Genomic DNA, 23,226 nt, shown 5'->3' with positions numbered 1-23,226 from the left:
GGAAGTATGAAAACTCAGTAAAGATGTTTTACTGACCATGAGGTAGGCAGTGGTGAATGAGAAAACTCACAGCTCGGCAGAGTGCAGAAAATAAATGGCGTGTTCAGCCACAAATGGGACATCTGTGTCACTCCCCTGCCCCAAAGGCTCAGGGACCATTACAGAAGAGGGGCTGGAAAGTCAGAGGTCAGGGAGGATTGGACCAAAACAGCATCTTCTGGACCTGACAGGACCACTGCACTCATGAACTCACAGCAGCCGTGGTTGCCTGCACAAGATGTGCACAAGATCAAGCCAGTCAACATTCCAGCATAGAGCCCCTATCCCTAGCTGAGGAGCTATGGACAGTTGATGGTTTCTTGGGAAGGGAAAGTCAGTTTTCTTTAGGGATGTGGCCTCTGGTAGGTTCACCAGTCTCTAGTGGATGGCTCCAGACCCAGGAGTATATGGGTAGCACAAGTTGAACTCAGTGGGGTCATGTTTAAAAAGAGAGAACATGAAGTTTCAGGGGTGGAGAGGTGAAGATGGATCTGAGAGTTAGGGTGAAAGTGCATTGTATGATGTTCTCAAAGAATGAAAATGTTATATACTTTTTTAAAGAGGGTCTACTGTAAAAGGAGCGATGCAGCAAAGTTTGGCTTTTCCTTGGTGTACAACCTCATACGTATGGGATGGAGCTGACCCAGATAGGATAGGAGTGCAACTGTGGCTCTGCCAGGAAATCTGCCACAGGCCTTTGTAGAAGAGATAACCACTATAAAAGTTTGGTGTGAACTGTGCAGCTCAGTGTTGCCAGGACCAAATGTAGAGTTCCAACAGAGCTCATGCACCGAAAGCCTCTTCCCTAATAGAGCTCACCCCTCTAAAGCTTCTATTTGTTCTTCCATAGTTCAAGATGAAAAGGGTGGTTGAGAATGATGAGATTCTCATGAGAGAATGACGGAGCCATCAAAGCTCATGGTCTTCAGTGCGTCGGGGAGGTGGTTCAGTGGTAGAGTGCTTGCCTAGCACAGGGGTCTGGGTTCCAGAGAGAGAAGACAGAAGTGAGAGAGAGAAGGAGGGAGGGATGGTGAGGGGGGGAAAGAGAGAAAGAGATAGAAAGAGGCAGTGGGGAAGATCCCCTGTGACCCTAGTCTTGATATTTCTCAACAGTAGCTACAAGTTTTCCTTTTGTTTTCTAACTTTCTCAGGTTCAAGGTCAAGCATCCTAAATACATTTTCTATTTGTGAAAAAAACAATTTACCCCCCCCCACCCCAGCAATTTAAAAGAACACTGGAGCACCCTGGTTTCTGTTATTACATAGATCTCTCACCTTTTAAAAGCAGGGTGAATTTTTGTGAATTTCATATATTTTGATTATATTTGGAACCCTCCTCATCTGCATTCTCCCTTACTACCCCACCCAATTTCATACACTCTATTATATATATATATATATGTATGTAAAATTGTTGCTATATCACAAAAATTGATAATGTAAATATCACAATATGGAAACAATACAATGCTAAAACAAGCCTCCCCCCCCCAAAGCTTATTGAACATTTATCATCTGCATTGTTCCTGGAGAGTTGTGGTTTGGGGGTCTTCCAGGAAGCTGCATTCAAGATGAAGGCCTGTCCAGGATCAGAAGACCTCCTTCCAACGCAAGCTGGTGTGAGGTTTTGAGGAGCAAGGTGGAAGCCAGTCTCTTGGTTATGATGTAGCTATAGAGTGCATACACCACAATGCCGTTACTAACTAGTTATTTACAAAGTTTTACCTTGTTCACTATTCACAGGAGTCAGGTCATGGAATTAGTTAGGTTCTACCAGTGGGTGAATGTATAAAGAAAATGTGGTGTATATACACAGTAGAGTATTATTCAGCCTTAAAGACGAACAAACTTCTGTTGTTTTCAGGAAGACGGATTGAAATGGAGATTATCATATTAATTGAAACACGTTAGACTCAGAGAATTGCCACAGGCTTTCCTTCATATGTGGAAAAAGGGCATGAAAGTAGAGGAGGGGTAATTAGTCGGGTAGAAGAAGAAAGGGGAAGGAGACAGGGGGATTAAAAGAGAATAAAGGGGGGTTGGGCTTGGTGGTATACACCTGTAATTGCAGGACTCAGGAAGTGAGGCAAGAGGATTGCAAGTTCAAGGCTACCCTGGCCTGTCTCCACTTCCTTATCTCCTAAAGATCCTGAAGATGTTGTGATCTCAAAGATTTACATGGGCTTATCAAGTGAAGTCATGTGAACTAATGCTAGGTTTAGTCTCTAACTATATTAAAAGGTCATGTCTCATACCGAAAGAACTGTAGACCACTGTTATAGGAAATAGGGGCTCCTGCAGTCACCTGCTGCTCTCTCAGAGAGCTGATCAAGTTTGAAGGAGAGTTGGGGGCTAAGGGGCTGTGCACGCTCTGCTGGCTTTCTCCACTCTTGGGCCCCTTCTCTAACCAATCCACCCAGCCCATGTGTGTGTCAAGTTTGTGTTGGAGGAGTGGACTCCGAAAGCCAGTGATACTCAGCATGTGAACTTGCTCACCCCACTCCCCCACGCCTCCTTGAATGCTGACTGGACTGCCTGGCTAAGGGCCTCTCGCCCCCACAGTCCCCTTGGGCATTTAGAATCCCAAGTCCCTTTACACTTGTGACCCTTCCTTTCACAGCCATTAGGATCCGGCTCTGTTCTCTGTCCTTTACATTTCTCTTTATTAACTCTTTCTCTTCCTTTTTCATGAAATAACTATTTCTTCTAGAAGAAGCAGATAGAGGCTGAGGATGTAGCTTAGTGACTAGAGTGCTTACCTAGCATGCATAAAAGGCCCTGGGTTCCTTCCAAAGTATGGTGAAAATAAAGAGAATAAAAGAGGCTGGCGGAATCCCAGATAAATCTTACAGACATACCTAAGTAGCCATAACTGCAGAATTAACCATTGCTGTGGTTTGAATGTGTCCCATAAAGCTCATTGGTGGGAAACTTAATCCCCAGCCCAGGAGTGTGGAGAGGCCAAAGAGGTTCAGCTGGGGATGTGGCTGAGCGGTAGAGTATTTGCCAGGCATGTGCGGAGGACCTGGGTGTGGTCCCAGCACTACCAAGTGACGATGATGATGATGATGATGATGATGATGATAGGTAACAGGTCCTGAAGCCTCCACCTTCACAAATGGATTAATGGTGTTATTGTCAGGGTGGGTTGGTTACAGCTGAGGAGTGTTCCTGGTGAAAGGCAAGTCCGGCTCTTTCCTTTCCCCCTCTCACGCACGTGTTCTTTGTGGTTGCTTTCCTGTGTGTTTCTGCCATGGGATGAAGCAGCAGGAAGGTTGTTGCCAGATGTCAGCTCCTTGATTTCGAATGTCCCGACTCCAGGAGCCATACCTCTTGTGCTTTACACCACCAGTCTCAGGTGACAGCACAGGCTTGAAGGATACCTGCTAGCCCTTTGCCTACTACATTTCCTGTCTTGTTCTGAATGATGCTGACTTCCTGTTCTACCAAAATAAATGGACCCAGTATACCTGGGCCCCTCTTTGGTTTAACACCTAAACATTTGTGTCTTGGTTTCAAAACAGTTGTTGATAACTTCTATCAGTATGTGCCTGAAATTTGGCAGTCCTGTGGATTCAAGAGCATTCTTGCCAATGTTGCTGGGGGGTGGGAGTGTGATATGACATGGCACCTCCATTGAAGTCCTTATAGTGCCTTGAAGGTCTGGCCTGGCCCAGAGCTGTTGACCTCACCTGGCCAAGTCAGGTGCTGCTGAAGAACCCAAGGAGCAAAACTGAGACCCAAAGGGGAACAGAAGGCAAGGCCAACAACCTTGACTGACCAGCACACATGGTCACTCTGACCAATGAAGGGAGAACAAAGCTGTTTGTCTGGCCTTTGGATCGGCTTCTAAAGACTCTAGAAGTTTCCTCAATAGGATTACTTGCATCAAAATCACATATATACTAATTAAAATGGAAATGTCCTGGTTCCACATCAAACAAATTCTGGCATACATAGCTTCTCTTGCTAACATGTTCCAGGCATGGGGATACACTGCCAACCAAGGGCTATAGACTAAAACCATGAGCCCAAAGAGATACTTTCCTCTCAAAAGGACAAGATACTCCTTTCAAAGACTAGAGAGATGGCCGGTTTTTAAGAACTGCAGCACTAGAGGCCCCAGGCTGGTGTAGATGACAGGGGAATTCCTGGATACTGGGACCATACTGTCCCAGTAGGGGGACCATGGGGGCGGTGGGCTAGAAAGCAAGTCCATTACTGAGTCTCATTACAACATGGTGCATTTCGTTTTCACTGTTCTACTTGAAACTCGGATGCACTAATGATGAAAGCATGCAGAGTCGGTACGGTTTGAATACGAAGTCCTCCCCTTTACTACTTTTCTTGTTGCTGTGACAAAATACCTGAGAGAAGCAACTTAAGGGAGGACGGTTTGCTCTGTTTAAAGGAGGAAGAGAAGGAGGCTCACCTTTTGAGGGTTCTGTCCATCATGGCGGGGTATCATGGCACTGGAATGTGAGGTCACATTGCAACTGCAGTCAGGAAGCAGAGACGAATGAAGATGCTTGGCTCACCACCCCCTCCTTTCAATCAGGGATTCTAGGCTATGAAATGGCATGCCCACATTCGGGGTGAGTCTTCTCATCTCACTTAACCTAACCTAAATAAATCCTTACAGACAAGCAGAGGTTTGTCTCCCGGGTGACATTATCCTGTCACACCCCAAAGTGGGCTTCTGTGTTGAAGACTTGGCTCTTGCCTGGTGGCTGCTGAGAGGTTGGATCATAAGGACACTAATTCATCAGTAGATTAATCCATTGGTGATTCATAGATACTAGAGGTGTGGCCTGGTTGAAGGAAGGGGGTCATTAGGGTGTGACTTTAAAAGGTGTATCTTTTAAAAATATATTTATTTATATTTTGTGTTTAAGTGTTTTGCCTGGATGTAAGTGTACCACATGCATACAGTGTCCACAAAGGCCAGAAGAGGGTATGGATTCCTCCAACTGGAGTTATGGACAGTTGTTAGCTGCCTGTGGGTGCTGGGAAATGAATCCTGGTCCCCAGTGCTCTTAACTGCTGAGCCATTTCTCTAGTCTTTGAAAGGAGTATCTTGTCCTTGACCCCTTCCCCGCTCTCTGTTTCTTAGTTGCCAATAGGTGAGCAGCTTTCCTTTGCCATGCCCTCCACCAGGACTTGCAATGAGCCTAGGAACAAGTTGCCAACCAAGGGCTACAAATTCTAAAACCATGAGCCCAAAGAGATACTTTCCTCTCAAAAGTGTTACTGTCAGATATTTTGTCATGGTAGCGAAAAGTGACCGCCAGACCTTTCCTTTATTTTTAGGATGAAGCAAATAAAATAACAGTATGTTTTCTAGACATTTTGAAATGTAGGAGCCATATTCATCACTCACCTTTGGTCTGATCCCCTGTGCTTGTCTGGCCCAGCTTGAGGCTCACCTAGAAGACCCTCCATGAATAAACAACACCCTGCGGAATATTCAATACTGTGCTAACTTCCATTGCTGCCACCACAAATCTGCAGCTTTAAACGCCTTCTTGTGGCTTCCACCTGTTTTTTGCCTTTAATCATGAAGTCTCTTTTAAAGAAGAATGCTCCTGGGGTGCAGAACATCCTCCTAGGAGCAAAATCTCCACAGCTGGGAAAGTGGCAACCTGTGCCATGTGGTAGACCAGCTGGAATCAGGAAGTAGGAAGAGGGGGTGGAGCTTAGTTTTTCTGGCTGTTACCACAGGCTAGCAGCATTTCCAAGGTTGTGAGTCCATCGGGTAGGGTGGGGTGGGGCATGATAGCAGAGACGAAGGCCCTTATGTACATCCATGGAGGGTTCTGGAAAGGTTGTGTTGCTCAATTCATGGGTGCATTCTCTGGACCTGCCTTTCCATTCCCCAGGCTCCCCCCAGTCCTCCCTCCCCATCCACCCCAGGGGTTTTTTCCTGAGACCACTGGGGCATGATGCACACAGCCCCGGGCCTGTAGCCTCTGTGGATGGTATAGAAGCTCCACAGGGCAGGACAAGGGCAGGCAATGTCTATGGTTGCCACCCAGGAACTTGACGCCTAGATTCCCTGCTTTTTCCATCCACTCTCTCCATGAACCCTTGTTAGGAGAGCAAGACAGAACGACTGGACAAGGCCATTTCCTTCACATGCAGGTTTGCGTCCCCAGCCCCTGTGGACCACAGTGGCAGCTGCTCAGGGCTGGCCCCTTCACCCACGGTTGCTTCTCAACTTGAATGAAACACTCTTGAAAGTTTCCTGTCTCCGAGCTGTTCAGTCCTATGAGTTGGATCGGTTTGATGAGCCTGGGTGGGAGGGTCCTGTCTTACCAGCTTTCCTCAGAAACTGATACACAAGCTGTTCTGCCCTACTGATTTGGTCAGCGTCCATCTGCCCCAGGGAAAGTTCAAAAGCTGCTGGATGCCAGGTAATACCTATGACCACTCTATTAGCAACAAAATATTGACTTAATCCACAATGGTACATAACCAGACTATAGTTCTCAGACTCCCTGGAAGTTAGTATGACCATGGAGTTAACTTCATATAAACGGAATATGGATAGAAGAATGTAGGAATTCTAGAAAATTCATCTGGGAGGATATGGGTCTCAGCAGCTATCTAAAAACGTCAGCCTTCTTGCCCCTTGTGGTTCCTTCAGGATAGCTATGGTATGAGGATTCTGGAACAGACACGAGGATGATAGGAAGCACCCTGATTACTCTGGAGTTGACATTCCAGCCCTGGACTTCTTGCTTCTATATTCCTTCAGAGGGTGAAGGAGATAAGCTCTCCTGTTTAAGCCACTGTCTGGATGGACAGCTGCCCCTGAGCCTTGCTGTAGATGAGCCTTGCTGTGAATGCAGCATGGTTAGAACACTACTTGGAATTCCTGATCAGACAGAACTCCTCTCGTGTTCTTGGGGTATAGTAAGCTAAGATAACTAGGATGGACTTGGTGTCAGTAGAAACAGGATGGAATCTCCTCTGCTGCCAGCTGTGTACAAGTAGCTCACATCTCCCGATAGAGCAATTAACACATACAATATAAGCAGCGCACAGCAGATGTTCGCTTCCCTGTCTTTCCCTTGTCCTCATGTTGTGCATTTGACTTTAAATACCGAAAGAAGGTCACCCTGCTATCCTAAGCTCAGCATATTGTGGTGGGGCTGGGCTGGGTAGAAGCACCTGCTGAGGTGTAGGGAGCACGGGACAGTGGGAGAGTGAAGAAAAGAAACAGCAAATGGAATGGCTGGGCTTTGTTTGAACTCAAAACACAGCAGGGCTCTCCTGCTAAAACCAAACCAGAGACCACTGGATTGTGGGCCAGCACTGTCCCCCACAGAACGCTGTCCCCAGAGCCCCATGAATGACAGTTTTGCAGCCTATGACCTACTGGCTGACCACCCAGGAAGGAGACACTTGTGGGGTAGAAGCAAGCCTGACTTAGCAGGTCTCACGGAAGCATCTCTTAAAGACCTCACACTCCACACTCCGAGAAAGGCCGTCTACAGGAGACACGGAACACTGTGGTATATAGGCTGTAGCCAGGCTCGTAAACATCCCATGCCCCTCCCAAGCAGAAGAGAAACGTGGGCAGAATTCAGCATCACCAGTCCTTCGTGGGTGCAGTTACAGAGAGGGGAGAGGACCACCCTGGTGGGGAAATGAAGGCAGGACTCTTGTTCTGGCAAGCCCGGGGGCTTCAGGCCACCCAGCCAGAACTTCCTGACTCTCAGCCTCCCAGGCAGGGCAAGGGTCCCTATGGAATTCCAGGCTTGCCAAAAACTAGTTATCCAATCTCAGAACTGGAAAGAACTAGAGATATTAATCCAAGTCCCAGCTCCATTCACGGATTAAAGCGTACCAGGGTGGGTGGCCAAGTTCAAGGAAAGTTAATGGCAGACCCAGGCCAGGACTGGATTGGTAGAGCCTAGGCATAGGGTTTAATTTTTACAGCAGTTATTTGGTGGACAGATTTTTCATTTGTACCTTAATATGTGGATTCAATTATCAAGCAAGTAGGGGAAAAATTCTTACTTTAAAACTCACATGTCAGTGTGGTCTGAAATTTCAGATGGCCCACAAGGCCCTAAACAATTGAGCTTGAGCCCCACATGTGGAGTCAAGGGAGGAAGGAGGGAACAATGAAGGCCAATGGGAGAAGCAGGGAGCCCCAGTTGGAAGGACCAATTTCTTCTTAAAATTTTAATACTACATTTTATTTATTGAGTGTGTGCACATGTGTGCCATATGCCATGGTGTACATGTGACGGTCAGATGACAACTTGTGTAAGTCAGAACTCTCCTTTTACACGGTGCAGGTCCCAGTGACTGAACTCAGGTCATCAGGCTTAGTGGCAATACCCTTTACTGAGCCATCTCCGGCCCCCATTTCTTAAAACTCAGCAACAGCAGCCTGGTCTACTTATCTGATGAGCAGCAACAGCACTTCAAGAGTGTGATGAGACATGGAGTCTTCTACCTGCTTTCAGAAAGTCCTGTTGGAAAAGAAGGCTCCCTAAAAGACCAGCCTGCAAGCTGCCTAAATAGTACTTTCTCTACAACTCCCAAGCTTAGCTTCATTCTCCACACTTTGGACAACCATGTGTGCCAAGGGCATTTCTACATATTAGATTCATCCATCGCAGGAGAGGCAGATGAGGGAGAATGCTAGGAAGCAAGAGGCTCAGGGCTAGAGAGATGGCTCAGTGGTTAACAGCACTGGCTGCTCTTGCAGAGGACCTCAGTTCCGTGCCCAGCGCTCACATGGTAGCTAACAACCACCCCAAACTCCACTTACAGGGGATCTGATGCTCTCTTCTGGCCTCCATGGGCATTGCATGCATGGGTTCACATAATACATACATGCAGGCAAAACATTCATACACATAAAATTAAAAATTAGAAAAGGAAGTGACAGGCTCAAGGCTACAAGTGGTCCATGATGGACTGGAAATTTGCACCCAGTCTCTAGGCTACTGCATCAGTGAGTCTTGGGGGAGGGGGTACTCATATAGGACCTTCTACCCCCAGGAAGTTCTGGTGAAGAGCCATAGTGATGATGCTTCAGGCCACCTGTCCTTGTGGTGCCCACAACCTCAGCTGCTCTCTGTTTGTCCAGGCAGCTCCTGCCCCACAGCCTGATGGTGAACATAGGTAGTTTTGCAAAGCTGTTATCTGGAGCGCAGGTTAAGCACAGACTAGTCACCTATCTGAGACAGTGAGGGCACCGATACTGTGTGGGGAAACACGCCAAGGGAGACCTCCAGCTCACCTGCTATTCTGATGTGCTTCTGCCTTACTCTGTGTGGTCATTCCTTGCCCACATTCACCTCCCATCGCTCAGGGTCTCCTATACGGCCTCATCTGGAGGTGACCACAGGGGCAGTCTCCAGGGATCCTTTCTAAGGACTTGTCCAAAGTACCAAAGATGCTCAGTGAAAGACTGAACAGATACAAGGTTTCAGTGGAGTTACAGGCCTGGTTATCACCAAATTTTATGATTTTTTTTGAATCGCTTAGCTTGCCTGACAGCCCTCAGCATGGGTTGGAGTAGCAACTGGTAACTGTGGGGAGGAATTTGCTAATTTTTATCATCTGGAGGTCACAGCGTTCCCTGGCTCTCACACATGGTTTGGTGAATCCTGCCTCTGATCTTGAACTTGCCTTGGTCTCCTTCTTGCTCGGTGTCACACACCTGGACTCTGCTGCAGGGGTCGGTACAGGGAAGCAGAAGCTGATCTGCTCCTACGGCACCAGGCAGGCCTCGCTCCTCTGTAGGAAGGCCTCCTCCACACCCCTGGCCGGCTTGCAGCCAAACGGCTGAGCAGTCCTGCTTTGCCTTTGGGACGGTGGGCAGCAGCCCCACAACAAACACCTCCCTGTTCTCCTCTGCGTTAATAATTCCAGCTGTGACAGGGGTGCTCAAAGTCGAGCCAGGAATGGGCAGGACTTCCAGCTGCCTCCTCACAATGCTGCTGAATCCGGAGTTGATCTGGTGGGCAGGCAGACCTTCCAGCCCGCTTCAAGGGGCTGCGGTCTGAATTTATAGACTTGACCACATCATTCTTCTTTTCAATAGAACACAGAGTCTGGGAACGACTATAGTCTTCCTTTGGTGGTATGTGACCACTTCCCCCTTCTTGGAATGGTGGGTCCCAGAGTCGACGAGGACCTCCCACCATGTTAGCACTTAAAAGGTCACTTGGAATGTGTCTCTTAGATCCTGTCCTGAGTGGCAACCCTCCTGCCACACACAGATGTACAGAATGTGTAGTCAAAAGCGAAGCAAGAATTAAACAGTCCCCAGGCCTGTGGCTACCTCAGCACCCACTCCCACCATCACCCCAACTCTTCAGCTGCACAGGGTAGCACAGTGAGGTCCCTCAGGATGGTGTACCCTAACACTAACAACTGCTCACAAGACTTTGGAAATAGGAAGTACTTCTTTCTCTAAGCTCAAGTACTAACAGCATTCTGTTGGCCTGGTCATTTTGGAGGTGTTAAGCTGACAAAGGTATTTATCCAATCATTTTAAACCAACCCAAAAAGTCAGAACAGGCCAGTACAATCTCTTGGGGAGCCACAGGATGGCAGAGTGAGTTACTGTTAGTCCTCCTGGCCCCTTCTGCATGAACCTGGGAGGCAGGCAGGTTCACGTGCTTTCCTTGGAGGCTCTAAACCGGGATAGTCTGGGTCAGTCATTGCCACTGTGAAAACAGGTCAGTGTGGTTTCAGAGCCATTTTGCTAAACATTTGAACTTCCATGAATGGCAGCCCTTCACCCACAGTCAAATGCAACAGCAGTTCTCTGGAATTTCAACATGAATCAGGACCAGGATCTCCAGTCCCAGCAAAGGAATGGAATATTAAAGAAGAAATCTGCATTCAGGGGCTTTTAATAAAGGAAATCCAAGTAGTTATAATTACCGTAATAATTCTGAAGGTAACTTTAGACAGTTTGGGGGCGCTTACAGAAACATAAGGTTGAAAATAGTAACAGACCCTTGGTTTTCAGAAATTTTCCTCAGAGAGGCAGCTGGAGTCAGTGACCACCATTTCCCCATTCCTTGTGCAAGTCCAGAAACAAAACAAGTACTCTTCCTGTACATTTCCTTGAACAATTTTTAGTTCAAATGCTCAAAATTGGAACTTTTAATTTTACAAGTTCCAAATTATTAAACACCAATATCATGTATAATGAGAAAAAAAAAACCAAAACAATGGCAAACACAGAATTATGGAAACTTTTTTTAGCAACAGTTGTGGGCATGTGAGAAGCAGCCATGAGGAAAGACAATTAGTATTAAACTCAAAACCTTGGGAAACGATCAGATACATACTACCTCAGAGTATGAAAAAGTTAAGGAACTGAATTTTCAAGTTACTAATGTTAAGGTCACCATTTCCTTCTAAAAGATTTATGTACAGGCTTGAATCCAGAAAAGTTAGGTTTAGAGCATAAATATCTGTTATTTTGACCGAATCGCTGCAGGAAGGTGCGATGTGATTCAGAACGAGACAAAAAGAACACTGTTTCAGACTGAGACACGTAAGGCACAATATTTTTTTTTCTCCAGTGTCCTTTTTTCCTTAATAAGCTGAATTTTAATTCTTTTTACTAAAGAAGCTTTAGATGGTATCAAGTTATCTGAGAGGAATTCAGCACAGAGCCAAGGCACACACAGGTCCACAGGCACGCACTGGTGTGTGCATGTGTTCACATGCATACAGCCTCTTTCATTTTCTTTTACAGAGGGAAGTAAAGCTCCACAGAGCCCAGCAAGTGGATCAGCCTTCACTTAGTCCTAGCAGACAATTCAACATCATAAGCAAGCACCGACTAGCCCCAGTGACCTGCAGCCCATACCCTTACCCAAGCTTTGGATGAAGATGGGTGGGAGGAACAGGTGTGAACCAAGATTGCAGGTGTGTGCGCTTGAGACTATGCCAGGACTACTTGGATTCTTTTTAGTCCAGTCAAAATATGTGAGTTAGGGGAAATAAAGCCATATGGTATAGGTGTGAAGGGGCCGTGAAAGCCCAGTTCATTAGCTTAGGGGCAAAGGACAGAGCAGTCATGGGTTCACACTGGAGGCATCTGACAAGTCTGAAGATAGATTAGTTAAAGCTCTCAAAAAAATTAATACAGCAAGAGAAGGAAAAACAGTAAGAGGGGAAAGAAGAGAAGGGAGGGGCAGGGAGGAAGGGAAGAAGGGAAGAAGCCGTTTAGAAAATGTCAGCTAACAGCAATACTGTACTCAGAAAGGAGGGCCAAATGCCTAAAAATGCATAAACTGTGCAGGCTAATGCAATATTCAATACAGCAGAATGCAGAGGCCTCATAATATGTATGTAATGGAATCTACACACATGTATAATGCCATATATATACTGTTTCCAAGCATTTTTAAAAATATGCAAGATGAATTCAGGATCATTCTAGAAAAAAATATTTCTTTCTTTAAAGGAGCTTTTGCAGGAGGGAAGTTTCTTGGGGGGGAGCAGATCCCCACTGTACAAAAATGAAACTATGGTTTTTGGTTAATTCTAGTTGACATGGCCACAAAATAACCATGGATATGCTGGCTGATTTTGAGAGGGTTGTTTTCATATATAACCTTATCGCTTCATTTGTAGAAAAAAAAATCTTTGTGAAAGTTAATGAACCTGTGGTTGGTCTACATTGATGCTTTGTGAAATGGGTTAAAAGGGCTGAGTTGAGTACCAGTTAGGGAAAAAGGCTTTAAAGCCAGGGAGGGCCCTCTTGGGTCTTTCTCACACACAGGGATAGACTTTTAAATAAAATAGTACTTCCTTAAAAATCTGCCACCTAAGAATTGTTTACATCATAGAAAAATAGCAATTTTATAAAAAGAAATATAGTTACTTTGTTAACATGGTCTATTTTAAACCAGGAATTATCTTTCATATAAAGAATTTCTAAACATCCACAGAGAAAATAAAACCTAGGTAATACTGAGTGCAAAGCAGACAGTGGCACATTTGCAGAGTACTTCAATGCCAGATAAATCATCTCTTTAGTATATTACAGTACGAATGTTACCTTCTAGGAACATGAAGATATTGCTTTGATTTTCTGATGACAAGTTACTTATAAGTTACTCCCAGCAGTGGAAGGCCAAGTTGATAGAAAGTGACACATATATTCATTCACATTTCCCTTAAACTGCAAGGGCCCAAAACCAGGCAGAGGCCTAGACCACACTCCCAAACATGAGCATGGGCCCAGGGGGAGATGCAACAGGGAATGGATGGTATCACTGCCCCATCAAAATCTACCCATCTTCCATATTTAAAATTCACATAAAAACCAGATTAAAATGGAAATATTTATCAGCTTGGCCTAATCCACCATGAAGAGGAATTTATGTGGAAATTCTTCTAAATATGGGCATTAGATATTCATGCTATAAAAACAGATGGTTTCAGCAGACTATTGCTTTATCTCCACAAGCAATTCTGGAGGGACGGTAAGTTTCCTACTGGTGGCAAAGGAGGAATCAGCATACTGAAAACCACCAGCTTCTAGCTTCTGCCAGGGCCAGAGAGGAGGATTGACCAGAGAACACCCCATTGGCAAAGGTGGTGGGGGCTCACCAGCATCCATCACACCCGCTCCACTCGGCTGGGATCATATGAATCTGAAACAAGAAGGAAGGCAGATCAGAGGTACATTCAACACCTGTGTTTCCTCTTTGTTCCTCAGAGCAAAACCCACAAGTATAGAAAATTGATTTTTTTTGACATTTCAGCAAAGTTGTTTCACCGAGAAGTAAAAAACTATGGTTGAAAAGCATGGTCGTTACCAAAGACAGATGGGAAAACATGAGTTGTTTAGTGTTTTGGTGGGTCCTATAATCATTATAAATGCAAAGTTTGTTAACCTTGGCTAATGCTGAGGAGGGTTGTGTTGCTTGTGTGTGTGTGTGTGTGTGTGTGTGTATGTGTGTGTGTGCGTGCATGTGTGTGTGCACTTTGTTTCTTCTTTAAAAATATTTATTTTTATTTTATAAGTGTTTTGCCTGAATGTATGTAAGTGCACTGTGTGTATACAATGCCTGTGGAGGCCAGAAGAGGGTATCAGATCCCCAGAACTGGAGTTAGGGGTGGTTGTTAGCTGCCATGTGGGTGCTGGGAGCTGAACCTGGGTCTTCTGCTAGAGCAGTGATGTTCTTAACCACTGAACCGTCTCTTCAGCCTTGTCTCTATTTTCTTTTACGTTAGTTTTAGGGATCTGAACTCAAGACCTTGTTCTCCCCTCCAACTATAATGAAAGCTTCTTTTTGAACAGATTCTGCCCCTTCAAGGCTTGGGAAAGCTGAAACCCAGACTGCATGGACAGCAGGGAAAGGCTTCCTGCTTCTGGCTGTCACCAGCCAGCAGGCAGGCCCAGGGCTGGAGGTCGCCTGTCAGCACAACTTCTGGAATTTTCTCATGCTACACTGACCCATTCTACAACCATCACTGGAAGAATTCCAAACTGAGCCCTGGTGACCATATGCGGAAAGGGGCAATAATCTCAAACTGCCAGTGATATGGAAGGTAGGTGCTACTGGGCTGTCTTGGTGCCCTGGAAGCTTGTATCGTCCCTGAAACCAGAGCTTCCTGCCTTAGCAGTTCAAAGTTTTCCTAGATTAAGGGAAAATGGTCAAGAAAATTAGAACATGGTACAGCCATTAAAACACTATAGAGTCCTCAAAAATGTAAATAAAATTAGAACTATCATATAATCCAGCAATCTCAGTAGTGGGAGAGAAAATCAACATGTCAAAGATATCTGCATATCCATGCTCAGCACACTGTTCATAACTGCCAAGGGGTAAGAAAAACCCAAGTGGCCATCAAGAGATGAATGAATAAGGAAAATATCTGTCTATATACAAATATACACACAATGGAACACTATTCAGCCTCTAAAAAGGAGGGAATCCTGTCATTATGACACATGTGAACCTTGGGGACATTGTAGTAAGAGACAGTGGCCTGGCACAGAAAGCAAATCATTACATATCTTATGTATACATAGAATTTTTTTAAAGTTACACTTGTAGTAACAAGAATAGAAGGTGGTTTCTACGGCTGGAGAGATGGCTCAGCAGTAAAGACAATGGCTGCTCTTGTAGAGAACCCAGGTTTGGTTCCCAGCACCCACATGGTGGCTAACAACCATCCACAACTCCAGTTCCAGAGGAATCTAACACCTTCTTCTGACTCTGTGGGCACTGCATGACACAGGCACACTTACATACATGCAGGCAATACATTCATACACATAAAATAAAAATAAAAAAAATTTAAAAATAATGTTAAAAAAAGAAGGTGGTTTCCAGATTAGAGTGACTAGTTCACAATGCATGTATACACCTGAAATCTGCAGGAATGCTGTTACCTGATGCACGTGTTAACTAGCTTGACTGAGGCACTCATCTTACAATGTGCTCACTGAAACCTAAGTGCATCTTAAAGATGCACACTTTCTATGGATACCTTAGTAAAATAGAGAAAAAGAAAAAGCTTACCACAGTGCTAAAGATGACTTTAAAAAATTGGGAAGGGCCAGGCGTGGTGGCGCATGTCTTGTAGTCCCAGCACTTGGGAGGCAGAGGCAGGTGGATCTCTGTGAGTTCAAGGCCGGCCTGGTCTACATAGTGACTTCCAGGACAACTGGGGCTTACAGGGAGACCCTGCTTCAAAAAGAACAACAACAACAACAACAAAAAAACGAAAACATCGGGAAGGATGGTATTGTTGGGTCCGAGGTTGGGGAATGATTGGAGACCACCCACCAAAATTCGAAAATTTAGAAGATTTTATTGAAAAGCATTCCAATTCTTGAATAACCAGTCGGGCACAGACTCCAGGAGCCAATGAATGGAGTCCGGCCCCAACCAACAATGTGAGGGGGGTGTTACCAGGTACTCTTGAAAAAGCCCACGCAAATTGGGTGACCTATGAATTGATTGGATAACTCTGAATTCCTTGCACGGTGGGAAATTTCATTGGTTATGGTCGTGGTCAGCTGCCTGGAATGTCTCAATTTTTCCTTTTACGCTAGGGTACCCCTATCAGCCTCTGGATGCCCATTTATGGTCACGAATTTCGGTTGGTTTCAGCAAGGTATGTCCGGGCTTGCCTAATCTCAGCCCGCAGTATGGGGCAAAAGATACTTACAACGTTTCTAGGAACAGAGACTTAAGGCTAACAAGATGGAGGCTGCTAAAAAAAAAAAATGGAGCCAGTGTGACCTGGATCGTTCAGTATGATTTGATAGAAAAATAAACAGAAAACAATGCTCTAAAATGCATCTGAAAACAATGTCCTGTGAAAGGTCCAAGAATCCAGCCACATGCTTCTGGTGCTGTCTCTGCCTGGCCTGCACAGACCTGACCTGCAAGCTAGGCACTGGTTTCGAGCTCCCTGTGCAGACGCCGTGGACTGAATGGGACAGAGCCAGCACTCAGAAGAGCAGCCTGAGCCTGCTCACATGATCAACTGCCCCAGGCAGGTCCAGCAGGCTAGAGGAAGTAGAATCCTCCTGAGCTAACACTTCCTGACACTGCCCTTAGCAGCACCCATATGACTACATAAAACAGTCACAGCTCAGTGCCATTTGGGGGCTCAAATCGACTGAAGGTAAAGGATGTTGATGGTAACAGATGACAATGCAGAGTGTGCCACACTCCTGACCAATGGGAGGCCTAGGGGAGGCTACGGCAGCCATTAAGCCTCAGATCGCACAGACACTGAGCACTGAACAGCTCCCCTCAGTTCCTGGTATGCTGGAGACACCTCCACAGAATGCACCTGCACCTCTCAGCCCAAAGTAGAAACTAAGACTCCTAACACAGGGAGCCATGGAAAGAATTCTCTAGAACAATAAGCTCTTTAATGGATGGATAGTCTAGGTCCAACAAAAACAGAGTGTGAGCCAGGTAATGTTCTTTTAAATTTTCTGGTGGCTATGTTGAAATAAATAAAAGGAAGCAGGTGAAATTATCTTTAATAATATGCTTTATTTCACCACATACATACAAAATATATTTTACTAAACATGTCCAGAACATTATCATTTCAACATGTAACATTTAAGTGTAAAATTATGAAGTTATTTTAGGCTTTTTTTTGCACTGTGTCTTTGAAACCTGGTGATAGATTTTACACGGAGAGTGTATCTTGGTTTGGAAGAGCCACGTTTCCCATACTCAGCAGCCACAAGGGCCTAGGTTTAATCTCTGTCAGCATAAAAAAATATTTTTTGAGACAGGGTCTCAATGTGTAGCACTGGCTAGTCTGAAACTTGCTGTGTAGCCCAGCCTTGCCTAGAACTCACAGAGATCTGCCTGCCTCTGCCTCCCAGATACTGGGATAAAAGGTATGTGCCATCGCATCCAGCTAAAAATTCTTAAACTGCACCCAGTTTAAAAATAAAAGGTCATGAGGAGGCATTTTTAATGGCTGCCTAAAGATAACACTCAGCATCTGCCTGTTTTCAGATATGACAGACTCCATTCACATGCCAAACCCAAACCCGAGGGATCATTAATTTACAGAATAGAATTTTATGGTATAAAGTACTCCCTGAAATATGTGTCCATTAACAGACATTAATATCTGCAAATGGGTGTTTTATTACAAATGTCTTACTTTAAAATCCCCATAGATCTCAAGAAGTGGAACTGATTTCATAAGAAGTGGAACTGATTTCATAGGCAAAGAAACCCACTTTGGAAAACTACACCAGTTTGAACCTGCACTTCAAATCAGCAGTGTGTGTGTGTGTATGTGTGTGTGTGTGTGTGTGTATGTGTGTGTGCATGCAGACACTCCCATTAGGAGAAAGAGTAGCAGGATGAGATCTGTACCGAAACTTACAAGAAACCCTAGATGCTTGTTCAATGAAAAAAGGAATCATTTTGAAAAGATACAAACATAGCAACCTTTGGCTAGACTACAGAAAAATAAGACTCAAACAAATAAATCAGAATTGAAAAGGAGATATTACAGCTGAAAACACAGAAATACAAAAGGCCATAAAAGGGTATTACGAACAACTATATATTAAACCAAAAAAACTGAATAATCAGGGATGGAGAGATGGTTCAGTGGTTAAAAGCACTTGCTGCTCTTGCAGAGAACCCAAGTTCAATTCCCAGCACCCACACAGTAGTTGACAACCATCTGTAACTCCAGTTCCAGGGGATCCAATGCCATCTTCTGAGGCACTGCACAACATGGGTGCACTTACATATATGTAGGCAATACACTCATATACATAAAATTAAATAAATAAATAATAAAACTCCTCAAATAATCTAGAAGACATGGTTAAATTCCTGACATGCAACCTGTGAAGACTGATTTAGGAAACAATACATACTGTGAACAGACCCATAACGAATAAGGAAATGGAATTGGTTATTTAAAAGCCTGCAGAAGACCTGGGTTTGAATCCCAGCACCCACATGGCAGCTAACAACCGTCTGTAACTCCAGTTCCGGGGGATCTGACTTCCTCTTCTGTCCTCTGTGGGCAATGTACAACACAGGTGCATTTACATACATGCAGGTATAACACTCATACATATAAAATTAAAATTTAAAAATTTTTAAAAGGTGTCTAGATAAAGGAAAAACCAACTGGGTATGGTGGCAGTGCCTGTCATTTCACCACTTAGTAAGCTGAGGCAGGAATATTTAAAGAGTTAGGGACAAACCTGGGCTACATGAGCCCCTGTCTCAAAACCCAAAAACCAAACACACACACACACACACACACACACACACACACACACTCCCCAAGAACTAGGTAGGATACTGCATGTCTATAATCCTAGTATATGGAGTAACTGAGGCAGAAGGATCTCTAGCTCAAGGCCTGCATGAGTTATAGGTTAGCATGACAACAAAGTAGGACTCTTTTTAAAAAAAACCCACAGACAGACAGACAGACAGATACACAGAACAGAACAGAATAGAACAGAACCTTGTTCACTTCTAAATTTCTAAACCATTTGAAGAATTAGTACCACTTCTTAAACTATTACAAAAAGTTAACAAGAAGAGATTACTTCCAAACTCAATCTACCAGGTCAGTTTTATCCTGACACCAAAACCAGATAAGCTCACAACAGCACAAAGAAAACTACAGTCCTATCTCCCTAGTGAACATAAGAACAAAAATCCTCCACTCAGACCAACAAATCAAACCATAGCACATCAAAAAGACTGCCCAGCAGCACAAGTGAGACGCCCCCGGGACACAAGAGTGGATCCACATATGCCAGCCAACAACTTGACATATCGCTAATGGAAAGAATGAGAGACCTTATCATTTCAAAAGATGCAGTGAAAAGCACCTTACAAAACTTCAATAAAAATCCTCGACAAACTAGGCTCAGAGGGCATAATCTTAGGCACAAAAGGGTCATACAACACATTCCCAGCTATCCAGCTAGCATTGTGTGTGTGTGTGTGTGTGTGTGTGAGAGAGAGAGAGAGAGAGAGAGAGAGAGAGAGAGAGAGAGAGAGAGAAACAGGCACAGATGTACAAATGCCAGGGCATGTGTGTGGAAGTCAGAGGACAACCTTAGGTGTTGGACCTCTACTTCCACCATACTTGAAACAGAGTTTCTGTTGTTCAGTGCTCCTCCAGACCAGCTGATCAGTGCACTGTTGGCAATTCCCTATTTCATCAGGCCAGTTGATCCACGAGCTTTCAACTTTTCGGCCTCCCCACTCCTGGTAAGGGCACACTGGGGTTACAGATGTGGACACCAGTGTACCTGGCTTTTGCATGGGTTCTGAGGATCTGAACTCATCAGGCTTGAGTAACAAGTGCTTTATCCAAGGACCCATCTTCTCATTCCCTCTAGGTGTGATGAGATAGCTCAGGGGGTTAAAGTATGAGCCTCCAAGCCTGACAGCCTGAGTCAGATCCCTGGGACCCACACTGTGGAGGGAGAACTGACTACTGCCATGTTGTCCTCTAACCTCCATGCATGCCTCATGGCACATGCATGCATCCTCAGTAAATTAAAACATGTAATAAAAAGGGCTTTCAGGGGCTGGAGGGATGGCTCAGCAGTTAAGAGCACTGGCTGCTCTCGTAGAGGACGTGGATTCAGTTCCTAGCACCCACATAATGGCTAAAAGCCAACTGTAACTCCTGTTCCGGGGGTTCCAACACCCTCTTCTGTCCTCTAAGGGCACTGCATGCATGTGGTGCACTTATATACATGCAGGTAGAATACTCATATACATAAAAGTAAATAAATTTCAAAAAAAGGTTTTCCTCTAAGATCTTGAAGCCTACTTTCACCACTTCTATTCAGCACAGTGTTGAAAGCACTGAGAACACAGACAAGAAAAGGAAATGAGGGATGTTCACATTAGAAAGGACCAAATTAAATACATTCCTGTTTTGAAAATTACATGATCTCATCATATGTAAAAAATGTTAATAACCTCATCAAAACGGTTATATCCATTGGCTGGAGAGATGGCTCAACATTAAGAGCACTGGCTGCTCTTGCAAGAGGACCTGGGTTTGGTTCCCAGCACCCACAAGGCAGCTAACAACTGTAACTCCAGTTTCAGGGGATCTGACACCCTCTTCTGGCCTCCACAGGCATTACACACATAATTGCACTCACACACATACAGGCAAAACTGCTCATAGCGTGGTTTGAATGAGAATGCTCCCCACAGGCTCTAAGTATTTGGAAATTTTGGTGGCGCTGTTCTGAGAGGTCTTAGAAGATGTGGCCATACTGGAGAAAGTGCATCCCTGGGGGAAGGCTTAGAGAATTCTTAAACCTTGCTGGATTTCCAGTCACTCTCTGCTTCCTGTGCCTGCTTGAAGGTGTGAGCACTCCCCTTTCTACTCTGGATACCTCCTGCCACCATGCCTTCTGGCCATGATGGACTCTAATCCCTATGGAACTGTAAGCTCAAATAAACTCATCTTTTTATAAGTTCCCTTGGTCATGGTGTTTTAACATACTAACAGAAAGGTAATTAATACACACAGAGAATTGAAATAAATACTTTTTAAAAACTGTATATCCAGTAGATAAATTCGGTAAAGTTCCAGGATACAAAAATCAACATACAAGGCTGTTTCTCTGTTCCCTGAGAGGCAGCCCAGTAATCTGTTTGCTCTCAAATAAACTTCTGTACCCCCATGGAGTTATCCTGGTCAGTGGTCTTTGTTACACGCTTCCATACACATGGTGCCTGAAACCCGGGAGGAATGCCTGGGCTTCTTATGACCTGTTTCCTCATTTTACCAAACCAAACTGCTGAGTAGGCACTCCTGACTGTGATATGGACAACCTTGCCTATGCCAGCTCCCACCACTCACCACATCAGGCCCAAGATTATGAGTCCATCTGCTTTCCTCTGTCCCACTTACCTTCTGACAGAATCAATGAGATGATCCAATGGTCAGCGAACCAGATACTCTTAACCAAGTTCCCTCAGGTTTCCTACCTGCCCATCTGACACGACACTTCAGATGGATGTTCCAGCCTTTTGAGATCACCCCTCTTTGCTGACATCCCTGTCCAGCAGGAAGTAGTTAAAGACCACCATTGTCCCTTACCATCAACAAAAGGCTGGAATGTTAGGTTTCTGGCAGACCCTTAAAATGGCAGCACACCTCCCAATATTCTAAAATGGTGGGTTCGAACTTAGCCCTGGGAAAAATCCCGTTGCTTATGAGGAGATCAACCAATCCTGATCTAAGCTGCCCAGCCTATATCATGGAAAGTTACCCAAACACCCAACTCCTTATAAATGATGTCTGACTTCCCCTGCTGGTTGCTGTTTCTCTGCTCCCTGAGAGGCAGCCCAGTGGTCTGTTTGTTCTCAAACTGCTGTCCCCCATATGGGGAAAAAAAGTTAACATGCAGAATCACTAATGTTTCTACACACTAATAGCAAACTATCTGAAAGAGAAATCATTGAAACGCTCTCATTTGTAATAGCTACAAAACAAAATCCCTAGGAATAAATTTAATCAAGGAGGTAGAAGACTTTTACATTATAAAACTACAAAACAAGGGAACTGAAGACACTGCATAGAAAAGCACTCTACAGATATGGATTGGGAAACTAGACATTGTCAGAATATCCATATTCCTCAAAGCAGCAGATAAAGTCAATACAATCCCTAATCAAAATATCAATCCTATTATTCATAAAAATTTAAGCCCCCCCCAAAACCCTTTGGAATCCCAAAGGCTACAAATTTTTTATGGTACTAGGGATCAAACCCAGGGCCTTGAACATGCTAAGCCAAAGAAATCTTGAGCAAAAAGAACAGAGCTAGAAACATCATGCTATTTGACTTCAAAACATCACAAATCTGCCATCAGGGAAGCAGAACAATGATGGTAGAAAAATGTACCCTGGTAAATGGAGCAGAAGAGACAGCTCAGACATCACATGCATTTACCAGCAACTAGTCTTTTAACAAAAGAGCCAAAAACAGATAAGAGAGGATAGTCTTTTCTGAAACTAGTAGTAAATAGTAGTAAAAACTGGATATCCAAACACAGCAAAACAAAGTTAGGCTTTCACATCCTCCAACTACAAAAATCAGTTCAAAACTGATTAAAGACTTAAAAGACTCCAAACTATGAAACTATCAGAAGAAAACAGGGAAATGGCGTCAGTATGGCCAGTGATCTTTCTATCAAAAGCATTGATAACAAAAGCAAAAGTAGTCAAAACAGGATTATATCAAGTCAAAAGTTCCGCACAGCAAAGGAAACAATAGAGAGGATCTTGCAGAATGGGAGAGAGTATTTGCTAACCACATGCCTCCAGTGGCTAACACAGAAGCACACAAGGGGCTCACTCAATATCAAGAACACAAGCACCCTGGTTTTTTAAATGTCCAAAATAGGGGCTAGTGAAATGGCTCAACAGGTAAAGGTGCTTGCTGTCAAGTCAGACAACCTGAGTTTGAGCCCTGGGGCCCACATGGTAGAGGGAGAGAGTGACTCCTGCGAATTGTCCTCTGACTTCCACATGCCTCACTGTGGAATATACAACTACCTTCCCAAGACACACACACAAATAAATGAATGTTTAAAAAATACAAACTATCTGAATTGATACTTCTTAAAAACAAATGAGTTAGAAATACATATGTTCAGCAGCATAATCATCA

At 44.5% G+C, this 23,226-nt stretch overlaps 1 protein-coding gene across 2 annotated transcripts in view; it reads right to left on the bottom strand.

Moving 5' to 3' along the window:
* Positions 1–10,909: 10,909 nt before the first annotated feature.
* Positions 10,910–23,226, bottom strand: part of Jcad (junctional cadherin 5 associated) — a 103,294-nt gene continuing 90,977 nt past the window's right edge. For both annotated transcript variants that reach the window (XM_008850526.2, XM_008850525.3), the window contains exon 4: positions 10,910–13,691. In XM_008850526.2, coding sequence (XP_008848748.1) covers positions 13,657–13,691 — 35 coding nt within the window. In that variant the 3' untranslated portion in view covers positions 10,910–13,656. The remainder of the gene's footprint in view (positions 13,692–23,226) is intronic.

The sequence above is a fragment of the Nannospalax galili genome, unplaced genomic scaffold (genome assembly GCF_000622305.1).
Source record: "Nannospalax galili isolate Female #2095 unplaced genomic scaffold, S.galili_v1.0 scaffold43, whole genome shotgun sequence".
Classification (NCBI taxonomy): domain Eukaryota; kingdom Metazoa; phylum Chordata; class Mammalia; order Rodentia; family Spalacidae; genus Nannospalax; species Nannospalax galili.
Note: the sequence above shows the minus strand (reverse complement) of the source record. Positions and strands in the feature narration are given on the sequence as shown.